This window comes from Microtus ochrogaster, linkage group LG5 (genome assembly GCF_000317375.1).
Source record: "Microtus ochrogaster isolate Prairie Vole_2 linkage group LG5, MicOch1.0, whole genome shotgun sequence".
Taxonomy (NCBI): Eukaryota; Metazoa; Chordata; class Mammalia; order Rodentia; family Cricetidae; genus Microtus; species Microtus ochrogaster.
In genome coordinates this window covers 38802032-38819425 of record NC_022031.1, presented here as the reverse complement: position 1 = coordinate 38819425, position 17394 = coordinate 38802032, and the positions used below count along the sequence as shown (strand labels likewise).

Below are 17394 nucleotides of genomic sequence, written 5' to 3'. Positions count from 1 at the left end.
GACCTGCGGGGTGCTTCCGACCGGAAGGGGTTCGGGTGGTCCCTGGGCTGCGGGTCACCCTCCCAGCGGTGGCACCTGAGCGCGGGCGCTGGGGATCCCGGCCGGAGGGACCCGGTACCCAGCCCTGGAGACCCTGGAGCCTCGGACCGGGGCGGGGCCCAGGGTCGCCGCGAACTCCCGGGCGGGGCCCAGGGGCGGTGCTTTGCGGGCAGGTACCACGGCTCCGCCCCCGTCCGCGGAGCCGGTCGGCCTTCGGCCGAGCGAGCTATTCGCCACGGCCCAATGACAACAAGGCCCAACCCTTCCCGCCTAGGATCTAGAGTCGCGACCCAAGAGAGCCCGCGGCGACTTTATTGCTGTGGCCACTGCTGCTGCAGCAAGAGCTCTCTGACACTTTACCCGGACACCAACTTCCTACTGCTTTCCCCAGCGTCCGGCCCTAACTGCAACTGGTGCCCGCGTTTCGAAACGTCAAAAAGGTGTCAGAGGGACCCGAGACCCCCGGGGTCGTGAGGACCCAAGAGCCAGAGAACATGGTAACCTGCGTACCGGCCTCAGAGCAAATCAGTTGTGCCGAAGGAGATCCTCAAGTTTGTTGTCCTGAAAATACTGGGGACACAAAGGCTGTGCTGGTTACTGACTGCGGGAGCCCTGAGGACAGTGGACGCCAGAATGAGCCAGGCTACTGCAATTCAGAGGACTCTGGGCAGCTGATGGCCTCCTACGAGGGTAATGTTAGGGGCTACCAGGTGCCTTCTTTTGGCTGGCGGATCTGCTTGGCTCATGAGTTTGCAGAGAAGAGGAAACCCTTTCAAGCTAACAACGTCTCTCTAAGCAACTTGGTAAAGCATTTCGGTTTGGGCTTGAGGTGAGTAGATCCCGTCGCCTAGAATGCCTTGGTTCCTTTGTTCCCATTCAAGACTCCCAGAAGGTGGGCTTCTGGTTCCAGTCAAGTGTGCCATATCCCCTGCATTCTTTACCCCTGCAGCTTTTGAGGGGGAGATTGAAGAGCATCTTTTTGAAACCCCCTTTTCCTAGCATCTTCTCCGCAGCCAAGGGAAAGAGTGTTTTGTTCTGCCGTCAGTCTTTCCCCATTTAGGCTCCCTCCCAAGCACTTCCTCTTTCCCAGACTTCTCTTTGAGATTAGTTATACTTTGTGGCAAAGTAGAAGACCAGCCTCTGTTGTCCTGATACAGTGTTTTATTTGTGAGGCGTTCTCCAGCCGACATTCCCCTCAGCAGCTGAAGCGTTCTGTACCTTATTTAAGCATGCACTGCTTCATCTGTTTCTGTCCTCACGCCCTGACTCCTGGAGTAGCTGTCTGGTTCTTGTCAACCCTAAAGAGAGGGGGACAAGTTCACTCTATTCTGTGACAGAGGGCTTCTGATACAAAAGAAGCAAAATTGGAATCTGGCAAAGTAGTGTGGGCATATAGTGTTACCTACTTGGGAGGCTGAGGCGGGTGATTAATTTGAACCTAAGAGTTCAGAGCAAACCTGACCTGAACACCACAGTGAAAGCATCCCCACGTAAAAAACAAAAAAAAAAAAAAAAAAAAAAAAAAAAAAAAAACCGGGGAGATCTAGGGATAAAGCACAGTAGTAGGGAGCACACATTCCACCAGAATACCCTCCAGATCCTTAAAGATGACTTCCAGCCTGGGGTGCTCGGGCATCCCCAGCATTGTGTTGTATTGTATTGTAGGTAAGTCTTCCAGAGCCAGCCTTGGCTTGCCCTCCTATCCCAGAGGTCACAGACACTCCAGAGCAGCTACTATGGAACCCTTCTGGATTCCCAGAGTTGGAAGGCTAGTGATGAGCAGCCATATCCATTAATAGGAACAGATGGCCATAAAGACAGAGCATCATTCTGAGGTCATTCTGAGTCAGTTCGCATATAAGCGCAGTGCTGGGGAGGGAGGCATAAAAGTTGGGAAACTCCACCCCAGCAACGTCTAAACCTTCCTGCCCCAGTCAGTGCTGTAGGACTGTGGTGGGAAATCCACTTACCTAACTAGCCCTAGCCCTGGGCAATGAGAAGGCCTGGTGCTCCTGTGGGTGGCCCATCTTGGAGAATCATTCCTCTAGGCCCTTTATGAAACTGCCTGGACTAGTTACTTTTCTTATTGCTATGATCAAAACCAGACAAAAGTAATTCAAGCGTTTGTTTGGCTTATAGTTTGAGGGTACATTCTGTCATGGCAGAGAAGTAATGGTGGCAGGAATGAGAGGCAGCTGGTCACACCATCACAGCCAGCAGCAGAGAGCAATGAATGCTAGAACCCTGCTTTCTTTCTCCAGGACTCCAGCCCACGGGTGGTGTCAGCCACAGTTAAGGAATATCTTCCCACCTCGGTTAACCTAATATGGACAACCGTTCCTCATAGGCAGGCCCACAGGCTTGTCTTCTGGGTGACTCCAGAGCTGAGCAAGTTATAAGAATTAACCATCATGTTGTTCCAGTCCAGCTGTGATCCCAGAGCCTTTGTCAGAATGGGATCTAGGGTACTGAGACAAGCACGGTGGATTGCATGTGATCAGGATAAGGTCGCGAGCAGGTGTACATTCATCCTAGCCTCTTAGCCACTAAATATGAGTTGAGTCACAGAGGCCTCAAGCTCTTGCTCAGCCCCTTGGACCTTGGCTTCCCATACTAGGATAGGGTGGATATCATCAACACATGGCTTTTGGAATGGGATGAGGGCCTAGGTTGAGGTTAAAGGAGAGGTGAGAATTCAGAATGGTCATTTTTGAGCTGGGATTGTATTATAGAGAAGACTGGGTATGTCAGGAATGGCCAGCTGCCGAAGGAGAACAGGGAGCCTCTTGGAGTGAGCTGAACTGAGGAGCACTCTCAGCAGTACTGGCAGGACAGTTGTTGAAGGCGCAGCTTCAATTTTGATTGCTGTTCCTTTAGCCAGTCAGTTCAGTCAGTAATGTTTGCTACTAGATAGTCCTTTGTTCTGCCTATCTTGGTATCTAATAATTCTTCTCCAGTCCTTTCCAGCTTCTCATTCTGTTCCAGCACCTCTAAACTGGCAGAGGACCTTCAGACTTGCCACCACCTTGTCTTCCACGCCTTTTACCTTGCCCCCAGAATTTACCCCATCCATTATTTTTCATCCATTTCCCCCCTCCCAACTCCTGCTCCAGTCTGTCTTCCATTGTTCTGTGTCAACTGTTTGTACATCCATTCATTTATAAACTCAACAGATATTTACAGGCTGCAGGTCCTGCGCCTTGGCCTGTGCTTAGAGCTGTGGGTGACATTCATCTCATCTTGGTCACTATCCCCTACCCCAAATGTCATGCTCACGTGAGGAACACGCTGAAATAACAAGGCAGCGTCTAATTAGGAGCTGAGATCGTGTGTGGCAATAATCATACCTGTCTCCGATAGTCGACTTTATGACTTTCTTATCTGTTAGGGTATTTGATCTTTCGGTGATAACAGGAGGTAGCGAGGGCAGAAGCTGTTCCCATTTTGTAGATGAGGAAACAGAAGCTTGAGGGTTCGCATAGCCAATCACTTGTTTAGATGTGACTGAATGTTAGGCCTAAAATGATTGCTTAGCAGCCCATCCTGAATGAGAACGTATGAAGACACCAGAGGGTAGGATAAGGCAGGGGTGCTGACCTTGAAAATAGACCCAGCAACTTGTATGTGACAGTCCTGATTGTTTTCTCATTAGGTACAAATCAAAGAGCAAGAACAGGGAAACACTGTGACTTTTTTGGTTTTTGTTTTTCAAGACAGGGTTTCTCTGTGTAGCCCTACCTGTCCTGGAACTCGAACTGTAGACCAGGATGTTGTGAACTCACAGAGATCCACCCACCTCCTGAGTGCTGGGATTAAATGTGTGGCCACACCACCTGGCTGATGCTGTGACATTTTTAGAAAGCTTTACTGTAGGGGATATTGTGATTTTGTTTTATTTTGTTGAGACAGGTTCTCACTGATGCCTAGGTTGTCCTGGAAATCATTCTGTAGCCCAGGCTAACCTCAACCCCAAGTGCTGGTTTTACAGGTGTGAGCCATTATGCCCACACCTAATTTACTGGGTATTTTTAAAGAGCACAATCTGAAAACTTACAGTTAAATTGAAGGGGGGCGTGGGCTTAAGGGGACGTGGTCCAGAATACATAATCACCAGCTATCTTCCGCTGAGGCCATTTGTCTCCCTAATTTGTCACCATTCATAATCATAAATAAAGTCATTTTTAAAGGAGGAAGTCCTTTTGGCAGCTTCTGCTTGTTTGGAAATTAGGGGGATGTGTGGAGGATGTAGTCAGGGAAGGGTAACCAGCCCTGTCAACACAGACCAAAGCTCCTGGGGCTTGAGCTAACACAGTGGTGGGGGAGTTAGAACAATCAGTTCTCCCCAGGATGGAGAAACAAGGGTGTCCTGCACCAGTACCTGGGCAACTAGGATAATCCAGAGGAAGACAGTTTGGAAGACACAGTGATGGGTCCTAGGTTATTGTTTGAGACAGAGTCTCATCGTGTAGCCCATGCTGGCCTCAAACTTGTGATCCTTCTGCCTCAGCCTTCAGAATGCTATGATTACAGGACTGTTCGTGGAGCCTAACATTCTTGGGTCATTTAGTGGGAGATCACAGCGGAGTATCAAGAGAAAGGGAGATGACTGCAGCTTATAAGAAATAGCACACTTGGGCTGGAGAGATGGCTCAGAGGTTAAGGTCCTGAGTTCAACTCCCAGCAACCACATGGTGGCTCACAACCAGCTGTAGTGAGATTTGGTGCCCTCTCCTGGCTTGTAGGGACACATGCAAGCAGAACACTGTATACATAACAAATAAATTTTAAAAAATAAGCAAAGAAAGAAAGAGCACACTCACCCTCCTACTCACATTGACACTTGGCTCCTCAGGTACTTGAAGTGGTGGTACCGGAAGACCCAGGTGGAAAAGAAGACCCCTTTCATCGACATGTTTAATTCTGTACCCCTGAGACAGATCTATGGTGAGTATCAGCTCAGCTGCCCTTGTCAGAGCGGCTCTGGCTTCTGTGCTTTGCAGAGGCAGGCAAAGAGGCTTCCAGTTCATGCATACTGCATGGCTCCGTTCCCTAGAGCCCAGACAGGAGCTATAGGCCTGCCTTCCTCTTCTAATTCTCCATTAACCATCCTGATTTTCTTTCCAGGTTGTCCCTTGGGTGGCATTGGAGGAGGCACTATCACCCGGGGCTGGAGAGGCCAGTTTTGTCGTTGGCAACTTAATCCTGGAATGTACCAGCACCAGACAGTCATTGCGAACCAAGTAAGGGCCAGGAAATGGGGGCAGGCAAAGTTGTGGCTCTTAACTAGTCTGGGATGTACAGTTAGACATCCACATGGTTCGGTTCAATGAGTACTTTCAGGATGCTGTATACCCAGCCCAGTGCTAGGATGGACGGTACATTAAGATGAACACAGAACCCATGTTCCTTGAAAGAGGAAACATGCCTGATAGTTCTCATGTCCATGTTTCCTGCCTAGCTCACAGTCTTCTAGCTCAGGCAGTACCCTCCAAAGAGCAGAAGCCATTTAAACTGGCTTAAAAGAACATTTGGAACTGCATGGGGTGGCACATCCTTATCCCAGTACTTGGGAAGTAGATGCAAAAGGATCAGGAGTTCAAGACCAGCCTCAGTTACACAGTGAGGCTGAGACTAGCTCTGGTTACCTAAAACCCTCTCTCTCAAAATAAAAGGGTGGGGTGCAGTGAGATGACTTAAGGGGGGAAGCCACCCAGGTCTGACAACCTGCATTCCATGCCTGGGTCCCGCTTGGTGGAAGGAAGGAGAGAACCAGCTCCTACAAGTTCCCTCCCAGCCTCCATACATAGTTCTGTGCACTATGCACTGTGGTGGCTGCACACTATGGCCTGGGGTGAAGGTCAGAGACAACTGATAGGAAGGAGCTGGTTCTTACCCCACACGTGGGCTTGGGAGATCAAACTCCGGTTGTTAGGCTTGGTGACAAGTGCCTTCACTGTTTGAGCCATCTTGGGCCAGCCCAACCCCCCCCCCCTTTTTTTTTTTTTTACAAAAAGGACATTTAAAAATATTGGAAGGGGTAAAATAAAACCTAAAAAGTCATGCTGAAACAGATGCACAGTGCTAACTCTCCTTACCTAGATGTATAAACCTTTAGCCAAAGGTCAGCTCCCCTGCTGCAGATCTCTTGAGGTCTGCCCAGGACTCCCTAAATCCCCTCTCTCTAGCTGTCCTTACTTTTCTAAAGCTTCAGGTTTTTCATTTCTATTTCTATATCTTATCTGGGCCTTATCTTACAGTATATGACCTGCCTTTCATCATAGTTCTCGATGACCTCCCCTTCTGAGTTAGCAAGTTCTGATGCCTCCGCCTTCAGCTTATCTTCAAAGGGGAGATGACTGGCAGGTCTTAAACCTGTTGATGCCAGTATCCTTCTTAACTCAGGTTTAGTGGCTGTGCTCAGTACCCATGCTCCACCCCCTGTGCATGCCTCATCTCTTCTGTATTCCCAGGGGAATGCCTTTGGAAGCATGACTCTGCGGTAATTATGGCCTGTATACTATGTCAGTACTCTGTGGTAGGCTTTGGGGATGTTTATATTAACGAGCCCACAAAGTACCATTTAGTGATTATTTTACAGATGAGGAAACAGGATCCAGAGGGCATTGGTAACATGTTCAAGACAACCTGGTAGGGAAAGGATGGGACTCCAAGCCAGTCACCTCTGTGACAAAGAGCTGGCGGTCTCGACCATTTGTACTTTACCAGCAAAATGACAAAATTTATTTTATGGCTAGGCCCATATCTGTAATCCTGGTACTGAGGAAGGAGGATCACTAGTTCAAAGCCAGCCTAGGTTATAGAGCAAAACCTTATCTCAAAAGCAATAAAAGAAAGGGAAAGAAAAACTTTACATAGAATAAAAATACCAAGCATAGTTTGGACCAAGGAAAGAGATATTAAACCCCCAGCATTCCTCCCTTCTGGAGCCTAAAGTTTTGCTGGAGAAATGAACTTGAAGAAAACGGAGACTGCACCATGAGGGGGACGTGCAGTACCGAGAACTCAGACAGTGCTGCAGAGACTTGGCTTGTTCTTTGCACACACGCCAGCTCTGTGAGGACCACTTCAGTAAGCTAGAGATGGCCCCTGCCTTCAGAGTAAGCCATGGGGACAACTGGGGACACAGGATAGCCAATAAAAACATGGTGACATAATTCACTGAATACCAGAATAAAGAGGAACAGGGCATAACAGGGTAGCCGTCTCCCTGCTAGAAGGAGGAAGACGATGAAGGATGACGGGATCTAACTAGATGGAGATGAATATGGGCAGATTATGAAGAGGAAATAAAGGATGCTCAAAGACTGGAGAGAATTTGTGTGACCAGGAAGTCGGCTTAGAGTTCAGAATTGAGCCTGAGTGCCATAGGAGTCACTGAAACATGCTAAGCAGGGATTGGCACATCTTGATTTCTGCTGCCATAAAAGGCAGAGATAGTATAGGCCTGATTAAGGTACTGAGATCAGCCATGAAGGGAGAGGAAGTCTAGGAGGTAGCTGGAGGGGGAGGCAGGAGGACATGGTGGTGGCTCACTGAGCTGGTGGTGAGTCTGAGAAGGGAGGAAACGCTTTGGGGTGGACCAGGGTGTGTTGCTCGTGGGTTGTTTGTTGCAGCCTGTCTGCTCTCTCCATCAAGTTTACAGTATGCTTGCGCAGAGATGGGCGGACTGTGTATCAGCAAGTTCTGTCCCTGGAGCGTCCAAGTGTCCTGCGCAGCTGGAACTGGGGCCTGTGTGGTCACTTTGCTTTCTACCATGCCCTTTACCCCCGAGCCTGGACAGTCTATCAGCTTCCTGGGCAGAAAGTCACTCTCACCTGCCGCCAGATCACACCTATCTTGCCCCATGACTACCAGGTGAGGCTTCCTCCTGTTTCCTGCTGATCTTCCCTCCCATAGGTCCACCTCCGCAGACAAAAGGGACAGATTGAAGCTGTGAGCATCACACTGGCTTCCCAGTCCAGTTAATGCTAGCCTTCTAAATCTTCTGGTAGGCTGTTCTCCTGGGAATATGGAAGATGCAAGAGAGACAGGAGTGTAGCAGGGAATAATTGAAAAGGTTCTCTATGCCCATGGCTGATCCTGAGGAGTGGAGCCAAGAATGGATACACTGAGCCTGAGTCTGGTCTTTTATCCCCAGGACAGCTGCCTCCCTGTAGGAGTCTTTGTGTGGGATGTAGAAAACGAAGGAGACGAGACTCTGGATGTGTCTATCATGTTCTCTATGCGGAACGGACTAGGGGGTGAAGATGATGCCGCAGGCGGGCTATGGAATGAGCCCTTCTGTCTGCAGCGGGATGGGAAGACCGTGCAGGGGCTACTCCTGCATCATCCAACTGCCCCGAATCCCTACACCATGGCTGTGGCTGCGCGATGCACGGTAATGGAAGAGTCTGCCCTATACCTCTCCGCTGAGCCCCAGCCCTCACAGCCTGACCCTGAACCTACTCTCTTAGTCTCTCATCAGCTCCCAAGTCCCATCCTCATCACAGCCCTGCCTCTGGAACTCGGAGGTGGCAGTGTGTAAGAGGAGCAGAAGAGCTAGTCAGAATCCAGGGTCCTTGTACTTCCTTCACTGAGTCTTTGACTCCTTAACAGGCAGACGCCACCGTAACTCACATCACAGCCTTTGACCCTGACAGCACTGGGCAGCAGGTGTGGCAGGACCTACTTCAGGATGGACAGCTGGACTCCCCTGCTGGTGATGGGGGGTTTGGTGGGGAGGTGTTGGGGGAAAGGCTGTGTCCTGTCTTAGGACCAGGGTGGGAGACCTGATAATGACTAGGGACAACCCTGTCCCTGAGTTGGGAGTCCCTAGGGAGGGCCTGTGTTGATTCCCCTGTGCTTCTTAGGCCAGAGCACCCCCTCGCAGAAAGGAGAGGGTGTCGCTGGGGCTGTATGTATCTCCAGCAAGCTGCCACCACGAGGCCGGTGCTGCCTGGAGTTTTCACTGGCTTGGGATATGCCTAGGATCATGTTTGGAGCTAAGGGCCAAGTCCACTACAGGTAAATGCAGGGGTCCAGAGGCACTGGGGCTTTGACCTAGAGCACCCCTTCTTACTCCTTTCTTTCCATCTCAGGCGATATACACGGTTCTTTGGTTCAGACGGTGATGTGGCACCTGCCCTTAGCCACTACGCGCTGTGCCAATATGCAGACTGGGAGAAGAAAATCTCATCGTGGCAGAGCCCAGTATTGGATGACAGGTGCCAGTAGAGACCTCTTGTACTTTTTCCCAGGCACTTATTCCCAATAAGTTCTACCCCCCACCCCACCCCATCAAATAGGGCTGTGCTGGGATTCACTGAGTACCCCTACTCCTCTGAACTCTAGAATCCTTTCTATCCTGGGAAGCTCATAAAGATCTATTCTTTCTTCTTGGCTTCCCAGATCCCTGCCTGCCTGGTACAAATCTGCACTGTTCAATGAATTATACTTCCTGGCTGATGGAGGCACAGTATGGCTGGAAGTTTCTGAAGACTCTCTACCAGAGGAGCTGGGAGGGAGCATGTATCAGCTCCGCCCCATTCTGCAGGACTATGGGCGATTTGGCTATCTTGAGGGTATGGGCTGCTGGGTTGGGGTGTGTCAGGCTAGCTAGTGTCCTGCATAAAGCAAGATGATAGTTTTTTGCCTGTCCCAAGATAATGATGGGCTAAGGGATAAATGGTGACTCTGGGCGGAGGACTGCGCCCTCTTCCAGCTCCTGAAGGGCTATCAAAGGGAGCTGGGGTTCTCGGCAACAGTGTCTCTGTCATCCCTCCAGGCCAGGAGTACCGCATGTACAACACCTACGACGTCCACTTTTATGCCTCTTTTGCCCTCGTCATGCTGTGGCCCAAACTTGAACTCAGTCTACAGTATGATATGGGTGAGGGTAACTGCTCTTAGCTTCCTTTACCCTTGAACCTCTGCAGTCTCTCAAATGATGTCCTCACCCTTGCCCTGAGCATACTACTTATTGGTTTTCCTCTGGGTCACACACACAGCTCTATGACCCGCCCCAACTGCCCATTTCCCACTTTCCCTCACCTACTTGTGTATGTGCTCCCCCAGCTCTGGCAACTTTCAAGGAGGACCTGACAAGGCGACGGTACCTGATGAGTGGAGTGGTGGCACCTGTGAAGAGGAGGAACGTTATCCCTCATGACATTGGGGACCCAGGTACGGTTCCACTATCCCCAAGTCAACTTTCCTCTCTCAGTTTTTATTCCTTCATTCCTGTCCATCGACGCAGAAAAACCAGGTCCCCTCCCCTCCCACAGATGACGAGCCATGGCTCCGGGTCAATGCCTATTTGATTCATGACACTGCTGACTGGAAGGACTTGAACCTGAAGTTTGTGCTGCAAGTTTATCGGGACTATTACCTGACAGGTGACCAAGGCTTCCTGAAGGACATGTGGCCTGTGTGTCTGGTAAGGCATCTGTATAGTGTCCAGTGTACCAGGGACATAATAGTGTTTCGGGAGAGCCCAGATAGCCAGCATCTTTCCTAGAGCCTACATCTTCAGTGTCTTGATTCCCCTCTAGGCTGTGATGGAGTCTGAAATGAAGTTTGATAAGGACCAGGATGGACTCATTGAGAACGGAGGTTATGCAGACCAGACCTATGATGGATGGGTCGCCACAGGCCCCAGGTTGGGGGATAGGGATTTCCAGGTCTGAGGTGGGGAACTGATCATGGAAGGATGGTGGCACTCATGCCTGGGAGGGGCTGGAGCTGCCAGTCTCACCCCAGCTCCTGTCCCTGATCAGTGCTTACTGTGGAGGGCTGTGGCTGGCTGCTGTGGCTGTGATGGTTCAGATGGCTGTCCTGTGTGGGGCCCAGGATGTCCGGGAAAAGTTTTCTTCCATTCTCTGCCGAGGCCGGGAAGCTTATGAGAGACTGCTCTGGAACGGTGAGTGAGAGCAGCCTGGGGCATCTCAAAGCCATCTACACGCACACAGCAGCTTTACTTTGCCCTTCTACTCTAGGCCGCTATTACAACTACGACAGCAGCTCCCAGCCTCAGTCCCGTAGTGTCATGTCTGACCAGTGTGCTGGGCAGTGGTTCCTGAGGGCCTGTGGCCTGGGAGAAGGAGACACTGAGGTGAGAGACTAGAAAAGCCAGAAAATTGGGTTTCCCTGGAGGTGGGAAGCAAGTGTAAGAGACTGTCTCTCTGCCTTTTCTATTCCCCTAGGTATTTCCTACCCTGCACGTGGTCCGTGCTCTCCAAACCATCTTCGAGCTCAATGTCCAGGCCTTTGCAGGAGGAGCTATGGGGGCTGTGAATGGGATGCAGCCTCATGGTGTTCCCGACAGATCCAGTGTGCAGTCTGATGAAGTCTGGGTGGGTGTGGTCTACGGGCTGGCAGCCACCATGATCCAAGAGGTAATGTATTCTCTGTCCCATCCCTTCACCACTTGTACTGTGGTCCAGAAAACTTCCATTTATTCTTAGAACATCCTAAAGTCATCTTATCCGTCCACTGAGTCCCCCTTTCCCTGGTATGTGTTCCACCTCTTGCCTTTAGTTCTAACCTGGGAGCAAAAGGCATACTATCTTATCTGCTCACCAGAGGTAATTGTACCATGGGAGCCAGTTATTATGTGTGACTTCTACCTCTCCCCACAGGGTCTGACTTGGGAAGGTTTCCGAACAGCGGAAGGCTGTTACCGCACTGTATGGGAACGCCTGGGCCTGGCTTTCCAGACCCCAGAGGCATACTGCCAGCAGCGAGTGTTCCGCTCACTGGCCTACATGCGGCCACTGAGCATCTGGGCCATGCAGCTGGCCCTGCAACAGCAGCAGCATAAAAAGGGCAGCAGGCCAGTCGTCACACAGGGCGTAGGACTAAGCGCAGAGCCTGAATATGGACCAAAGAAATCTTGGACAAACCTAAGTCCAGAGTGATCCCTCTGAACTGTGGAAGCCCAGCACCCACACTGGTCTTTCCTCCTTCCTCCCACAACTCCTGCAGCCCTGAGCCACTAGGACAATCATGCCCCTTCCCTTCTTCCTACCCAACTGTGCCAGTAAGAAGGGGCTGAAGAACCACTTATTTATTTCCTACCCTACCCGTTCCTTCTGTGGATGAAATAGCCAAGGCCAGTAAATTTCTCCAAGTCTATTCATGGAACAACAGATACACATGGGCATAAATAAAAGACCCATAAATCTAGTAAGTGTGGTGTGTTTAGTTCCCAGGCATCCTAACAGGGCACAGGAGCAAAGGCCAGCTCTTCCCCCATTCCCTCTTACTTGAATACAGACAGGAACCCTCAGGCTGAGGATCCCCCATGCTATCACATCTAACCTGAAAACCTGCCCTGCAAGATGACAGAAGGGCTGTGGGGAGGCAGCCACCCCTCTTCCTTTGAAAGATTTGCCTGCAGGGGATGGTCAGAGCCTGCAAAGGGGGTCTCTGAGGAAAGATCAAAGTGTGGCCAACGCAGAGGTGGTTCTGCTTGAGGCGCTTCGTATAGCAGGCAGGTAAAATTGCTGGAGGCCTGGAGTGTATGTTCTGAGCTACCCAGTAGCTGGTTTGTGCTGTCCAACGGTAACTTTGACTGCTGGGCAGGCAGCTTCATCTGATCCTGGTCCTCACCGGGGAGGGCACGGAGCTGACGGTGCAACACTGAAGAGACAAAGGCTTGTCAAGAGACAACACAGAAGAAGCCCTTTACCACAGCCCATGCCTTAAAGGTGTCCTTACGCCTCTTACCCACATACTCAGCTGGCACATTCCCCCTTGTGTCAGAGGAGTACATAGCGGGTACAAGAAGAAGGCAGAAGGAAAACAGCAGGACCTGGAACACGAGAAGAAGGTGGTGAGGGTTGTGGGTCACCCCCAGTCTCTGCCAAGGACAGGATCTCCCGTCTTCCTCCTCACCAGAACACATGTGCTGCCACTGCTGCTCTTGTTTGCTGCCCCAATAACCATGGCCTGAAGTTTCCTCAGTTGGTCTAGAAGGGACCTAAGGGAGAGAGGACACAGTGGTGAGCATGCCCTGGCCAAGCACCGAGTCACAGTGAAACCCTTCCACTTTAGCCACCCCCTCCACTAGCGCAGAAGATCCAGTCCCTCGACTTCCTTGCCTTTTGTTCCCAAGTGACTTCTCCTTTGTGAACAACTGCCTGTTCCTTATTAAAACAAAAAATCAAAACTTTGCTGCCTTGACTTAAACCCCTTTGCAAATGCCTTTCAGAATTCTCGTAACACCTGATCAACTATGCACGTAATCATCACCGGGTACTGTGTTCTCTACTTTCTGGGACAACACCACCATGCTAGAGAGTTCCAGCCAAACACAAACATTGTCTTCTCTCCACCTACAATGTTTCCCCTACCCAGACCCAGGCCCAAATCGCAGCTGCTCTGATGCCAACTACCTCCATTCGGTCTTTGCTTCCTTCCCTTTCTTTGTCTTGGTACTTAATTTCTCCTTAGCTACTTGTAAATTTATTTATTTCCCATTGCTCTGAGCTTGAGACCTGGTAAGGCCAACCACCAGGTTTTTGTACTTAGGAGCTATCTAGTTAGAAGTCAAGTGTGGAACAGTGGAAAGAGTGAGAAAGCATTAAGAAATTAGTGTGGGTGCTGGAGAGTTCACTCAGCAGTTAAGAGCATTGACTGCTCTGCCAGAGGACCCAGGTTCAATTCCCAGCACCCACATGGCAGCTCACAGCTGTAACTCCAGTTCCAGAGGACCTGACACACAGACATACGTGCAGGCAAACAACAATGCATATAAAGTAAAAATCGTTAAAAAAATAAAAGATTAAGCTGGGCAGTGGTGGCACATGCCTTTAATCCCAGCACTCAGGAAGCAGAGGCAGGTGGATCTCTGTGAGTTTGAGGCCAGCCTGGACTACAAAAGCTAGTTCCAGGACAGGCTCCAAAGCACAGAGAAACCCTGTCTCAAAAAAAACAAACAAGATTTTTAAAAATTAATGACTATAAATGGTTGCTTACAGATTCTGTTCTTCTAGAAGTTGTACTTTGTTCTGCAGCTCCTGATTCTGGGCTGTGTATTTCAAGACCCTGGAGGATAGCATGAATATCAAAATATTGCCTGTGAATATTGAATATTCAAAAAAAATATTCAAAACCTTAAGGCCTCCGGTTTCCCCCATATTCTTTCTTCTCTACCTGCTCTCCAGCCCTCCGACATACACCTTCTTCTTCTTGCGGCTTTCTTGAGCAGCTCTCTTGTTGCGAATCTTTCTCCGTATGCGTTTTAGAACCTGTTCTTCCACCTAAGAGAAGATGGGAAAAAGGTCATCCAAGGTGTATTGTTATATACATATCATATTATATAGGTGTGTTGGAAGGCAGCTAAGTCCAACCTTCTTCCCAGTGAAACACTGCAGCTTCTCTGACTAGTACACATCCACCTTCTCTGTGAATGTCTCCAAGGACCAGGTGTTCAACACCCAAAAGCCAGACTACTTTTTGGTATTACTTTTATGTGTATGGGTGTTTTGCCTATATGTATGTCTGTATATAATGTGTCTGCCTGCTGCCCACATAGGCCAGAAGAGGGTGTCAGATCCCCTGGGACTGGAGTTATAGGCAGTTGTGAGCTATCATGTGGGTGCTGGGGCTTGCACCCGAATCCTGTAGAAGAACAGAAAGTGCTCTAAACCACTTTCCAGTCTCTAATTAAATTTTAAAAAATTCCTCTTAAGCTAGGGGTTAGCACATGCCTGTAATCTCAGCACTTGGGAGGGAGAGGGAGGAGATCAGGACTTCAAGACCATCCTTGGCTAGAGTAGTTTGAAGCCAGACTGAGCTACATAAAACCGGTTTCAAAACTAAACAACAACAAAAGTCCATTCTTATCCTAAGCCAACATCAATCTTCTCATAATTTCTCTCCATTGGATTAACCTACAATCTCTGGGGTTATATAGAATAAATCCTTATTTTAATCCACTTAAGCTTTTTTTTCCAGAAATTAAAATTGAGAAAGTTGTTAACTCTTATATACTCCTGTCAAATCTGGACACTAGCCAAGAGTGATATCATTTACCTGTAATCTAGTCCTAGGGAGGTAGAAGGAGGATCAGGAGTTCAAAGTCTGAGGCCAGTACAGTCTAAGGCCAGCCCAGCTTGGGCTTACAAGCCCCTCTCTCAAAAAGCAGGACTGAGGATGAAGCAGGAGGTATTATATTCAACTCCCAATGGGTGGGGGATTAAGGTGTGGTCTGACCAGTAGCAAGGAGAACAAGACAGTCACCGTCCTAAGGACAGCACCACTACTGATTATTTCCAAATTCTCTTTTCTTTCTTACTAATATTTTACTCACTCATCTTGTAATGGTAGTGGAGGGACAGGAGACAGTGTCTCATGTAGCCCAGGCTTGCCTGTACTCATCCTGAAGCTAAGTCTGGCCTTTAACTCCTGATTCTCCAGCCATAAATAAACATCTACATTAACCAAAGATACCATGCGGCTGGGTAGTAGTGGCAATGTATACCTCTAATCCCAGCACTTGGGAGGCAGAGGCAGGCGGATCTCAGTGAGGTCAGCCTGGTCTACAAAGTGAGTTCCAGGACAGTCAGAGCTGTTACACAGAACCCTGTCTTGAAAAAAACAAAAGACAAACAAACAATAGATACCACAAAAACATTAAAAAGGCAAATGACATAAAAATATTTGCCATGAAAGCTAGATGTGGTGTCTGCCTGTAATCCCAGCACTTGGGAAATGGCTTTGAATGTATGAGGGCCTTCTTGTCTCTGCTTCTGAGTGCTGGGACAAGAGAGGTGCGAGCCATCATGGCCGGCTTTGACAACTGTTTTGTTAGGCTGGTTCAGACTCTCAGACATTTCTACCACTGAGCAAGAGGTGGTGTGGTCATGATGACATCCGTAAAGGCCCTTCATTTGCTGGCCTTTTCAAGGCCCTATAGTAATGTTAGTTGACATTCAAAAATTATTTTTGTATGTGGGTGTGGGCTTGTTTGAAAATAAGAAAACTAGTAGGAAGTCAGTTCTCTCCTTCCATCCTGTGGGTCCTGGGGACAGATACCAGGTCTGGCAGAGCAGCAAGGGCCTTTTTCAACCAAGCCACACACTGGTAATTTTGAAAGGAACACCAAAACTTATATAAGCCCTACAAGATCAGGAACTGCTCTTGCTTCTTGCCTATTATCTACCCGACCCAGCTTTCCACTAGCAACAAGTTTGCTTAGGTTCTGACCTCAGTCCTTTTTCAAGTAAACTGATATGAAAGAAACTGAATTTGCCTACTTGGGCCATAAATCCCCCTCCAGCTTTTTCTCCAGCAACAGGAACCTTACCTTAGTGAGAGGAAGTGTTGAGGGCAGAGAAATCCCCTCCTTCTCCAAGAGCCTCTTCTCTTCCTCAGTCAGTACCAGCCTAGAAATCCCCTAAGGTTGAAGGATACAGAGGAGAGCAGGGTTGCATGGGGATGTCAGAGAAGAATGGGGGAATCTGACCCCAGTCTTGCAAGGTGAGCGGATCCTGAAAACCCAAGCCCAGTACCTGTTCTGCGGCTGTTTCCTCCACACACAGTGGAGTCACACAGAACCCCTCCTTTTCGAAGTTCTCAGGATCTGCAAAAGCGAAAGTCGGGTTGGCTAGGCCTGTGAGCTCTTTCCTCCCCCATAACTTAACATTTCACACCCACCTAGATCTATGGAGACATGGTCCTGTGAGAGGGAGTAGTTGTGGTCGTGGCGAATAGAAGAGATGGCAGAACTGAGACCATCCAGAGATGCGGAGGGACTGAGCAGAGAGCTCAGTAAATCCTCTATCTCCCAGTCGCTCAGGGCTTGCCCGGAGTTCTAACAAATTCACAGGCCTTGGTTTATCTCTGTACCTTTGGGTCTCACGGACGTCGCTTAGCTTTCCCACTCAGAACACCTACCCACCTCGGAAGGTGACAGCTCCAGGTCCAGCGGAGCCTCCAAGTCCTGCTCGATCGCAGTCCACAAATCTCCGCTTTCCTCTAGCAGGAAGTCCTGCGCGTCCTGATAATCAGGATCCAAAGCCAGCAGGTCCTGACCACCAGGATCCATTTCCATTATCTACGGACAGAAATCCCTGAGCGCAGATACAATCTCTGAACCTTAGGCACGACCCCTCAGTCTAACTGTCAAATCGGCTCGACTTACCTTAGTCACCCTTCTCCGGAGGGCAGGGCCGAGGGCCTAGTGGTTACAGTAAACCACAGCCGCCTCCCAGCTTCTAGCCTCCTCAGCTCCCAACACAACGGAAAAGATGCAATAGCCCAGTCCAATGGCATCTTGGAACTTGGAGTTCCCTCCTACTCGGAAGTGGCTCGTGTGCTGCGCCACGTCCCGGGAGCTATGCAAATTGTAGG

The 17394-nt window shown here is 49.5% G+C and overlaps 2 protein-coding genes across 2 annotated transcripts; one reads left to right on the top strand and one right to left on the bottom strand.

Annotated features, from left to right (window-relative positions):
- The first annotated feature begins 79 nt into the window (after window positions 1-79).
- Window positions 80-12222, top strand: Gba2 (glucosylceramidase beta 2). Its single transcript, XM_005362086.3, has 17 exons — window positions 80-868; window positions 4892-4983; window positions 5164-5279; window positions 7696-7914; window positions 8198-8437; window positions 8656-8758; window positions 8910-9063; window positions 9138-9263; window positions 9448-9620; window positions 9824-9928; window positions 10114-10221; window positions 10323-10474; window positions 10590-10696; window positions 10815-10957; window positions 11034-11149; window positions 11241-11432; window positions 11676-12222. Exons 1-17 carry the CDS (start codon window positions 534-536, stop codon window positions 11952-11954), a joined length of 2760 nt encoding a protein of 919 aa, XP_005362143.1. The 5' UTR covers window positions 80-533; the 3' UTR covers window positions 11955-12222.
- Window positions 12154-17295, bottom strand: Creb3 (cAMP responsive element binding protein 3). The gene is made up of 10 exons (XM_026786580.1): window positions 17186-17295; window positions 16943-17098; window positions 16699-16855; window positions 16554-16624; window positions 16349-16438; window positions 14194-14300; window positions 14017-14085; window positions 12934-13018; window positions 12766-12850; window positions 12154-12678 (listed from the first exon to the last, which is right to left on the bottom strand). The coding sequence occupies exons 2-10, from the start codon at window positions 17093-17095 to the stop codon at window positions 12353-12355; spliced, it is 1143 nt and encodes a 380-aa protein (XP_026642381.1). The 5' UTR covers window positions 17096-17098; window positions 17186-17295; the 3' UTR covers window positions 12154-12352.
- Between the last annotated feature and the right edge of the window lie 99 nt (window positions 17296-17394).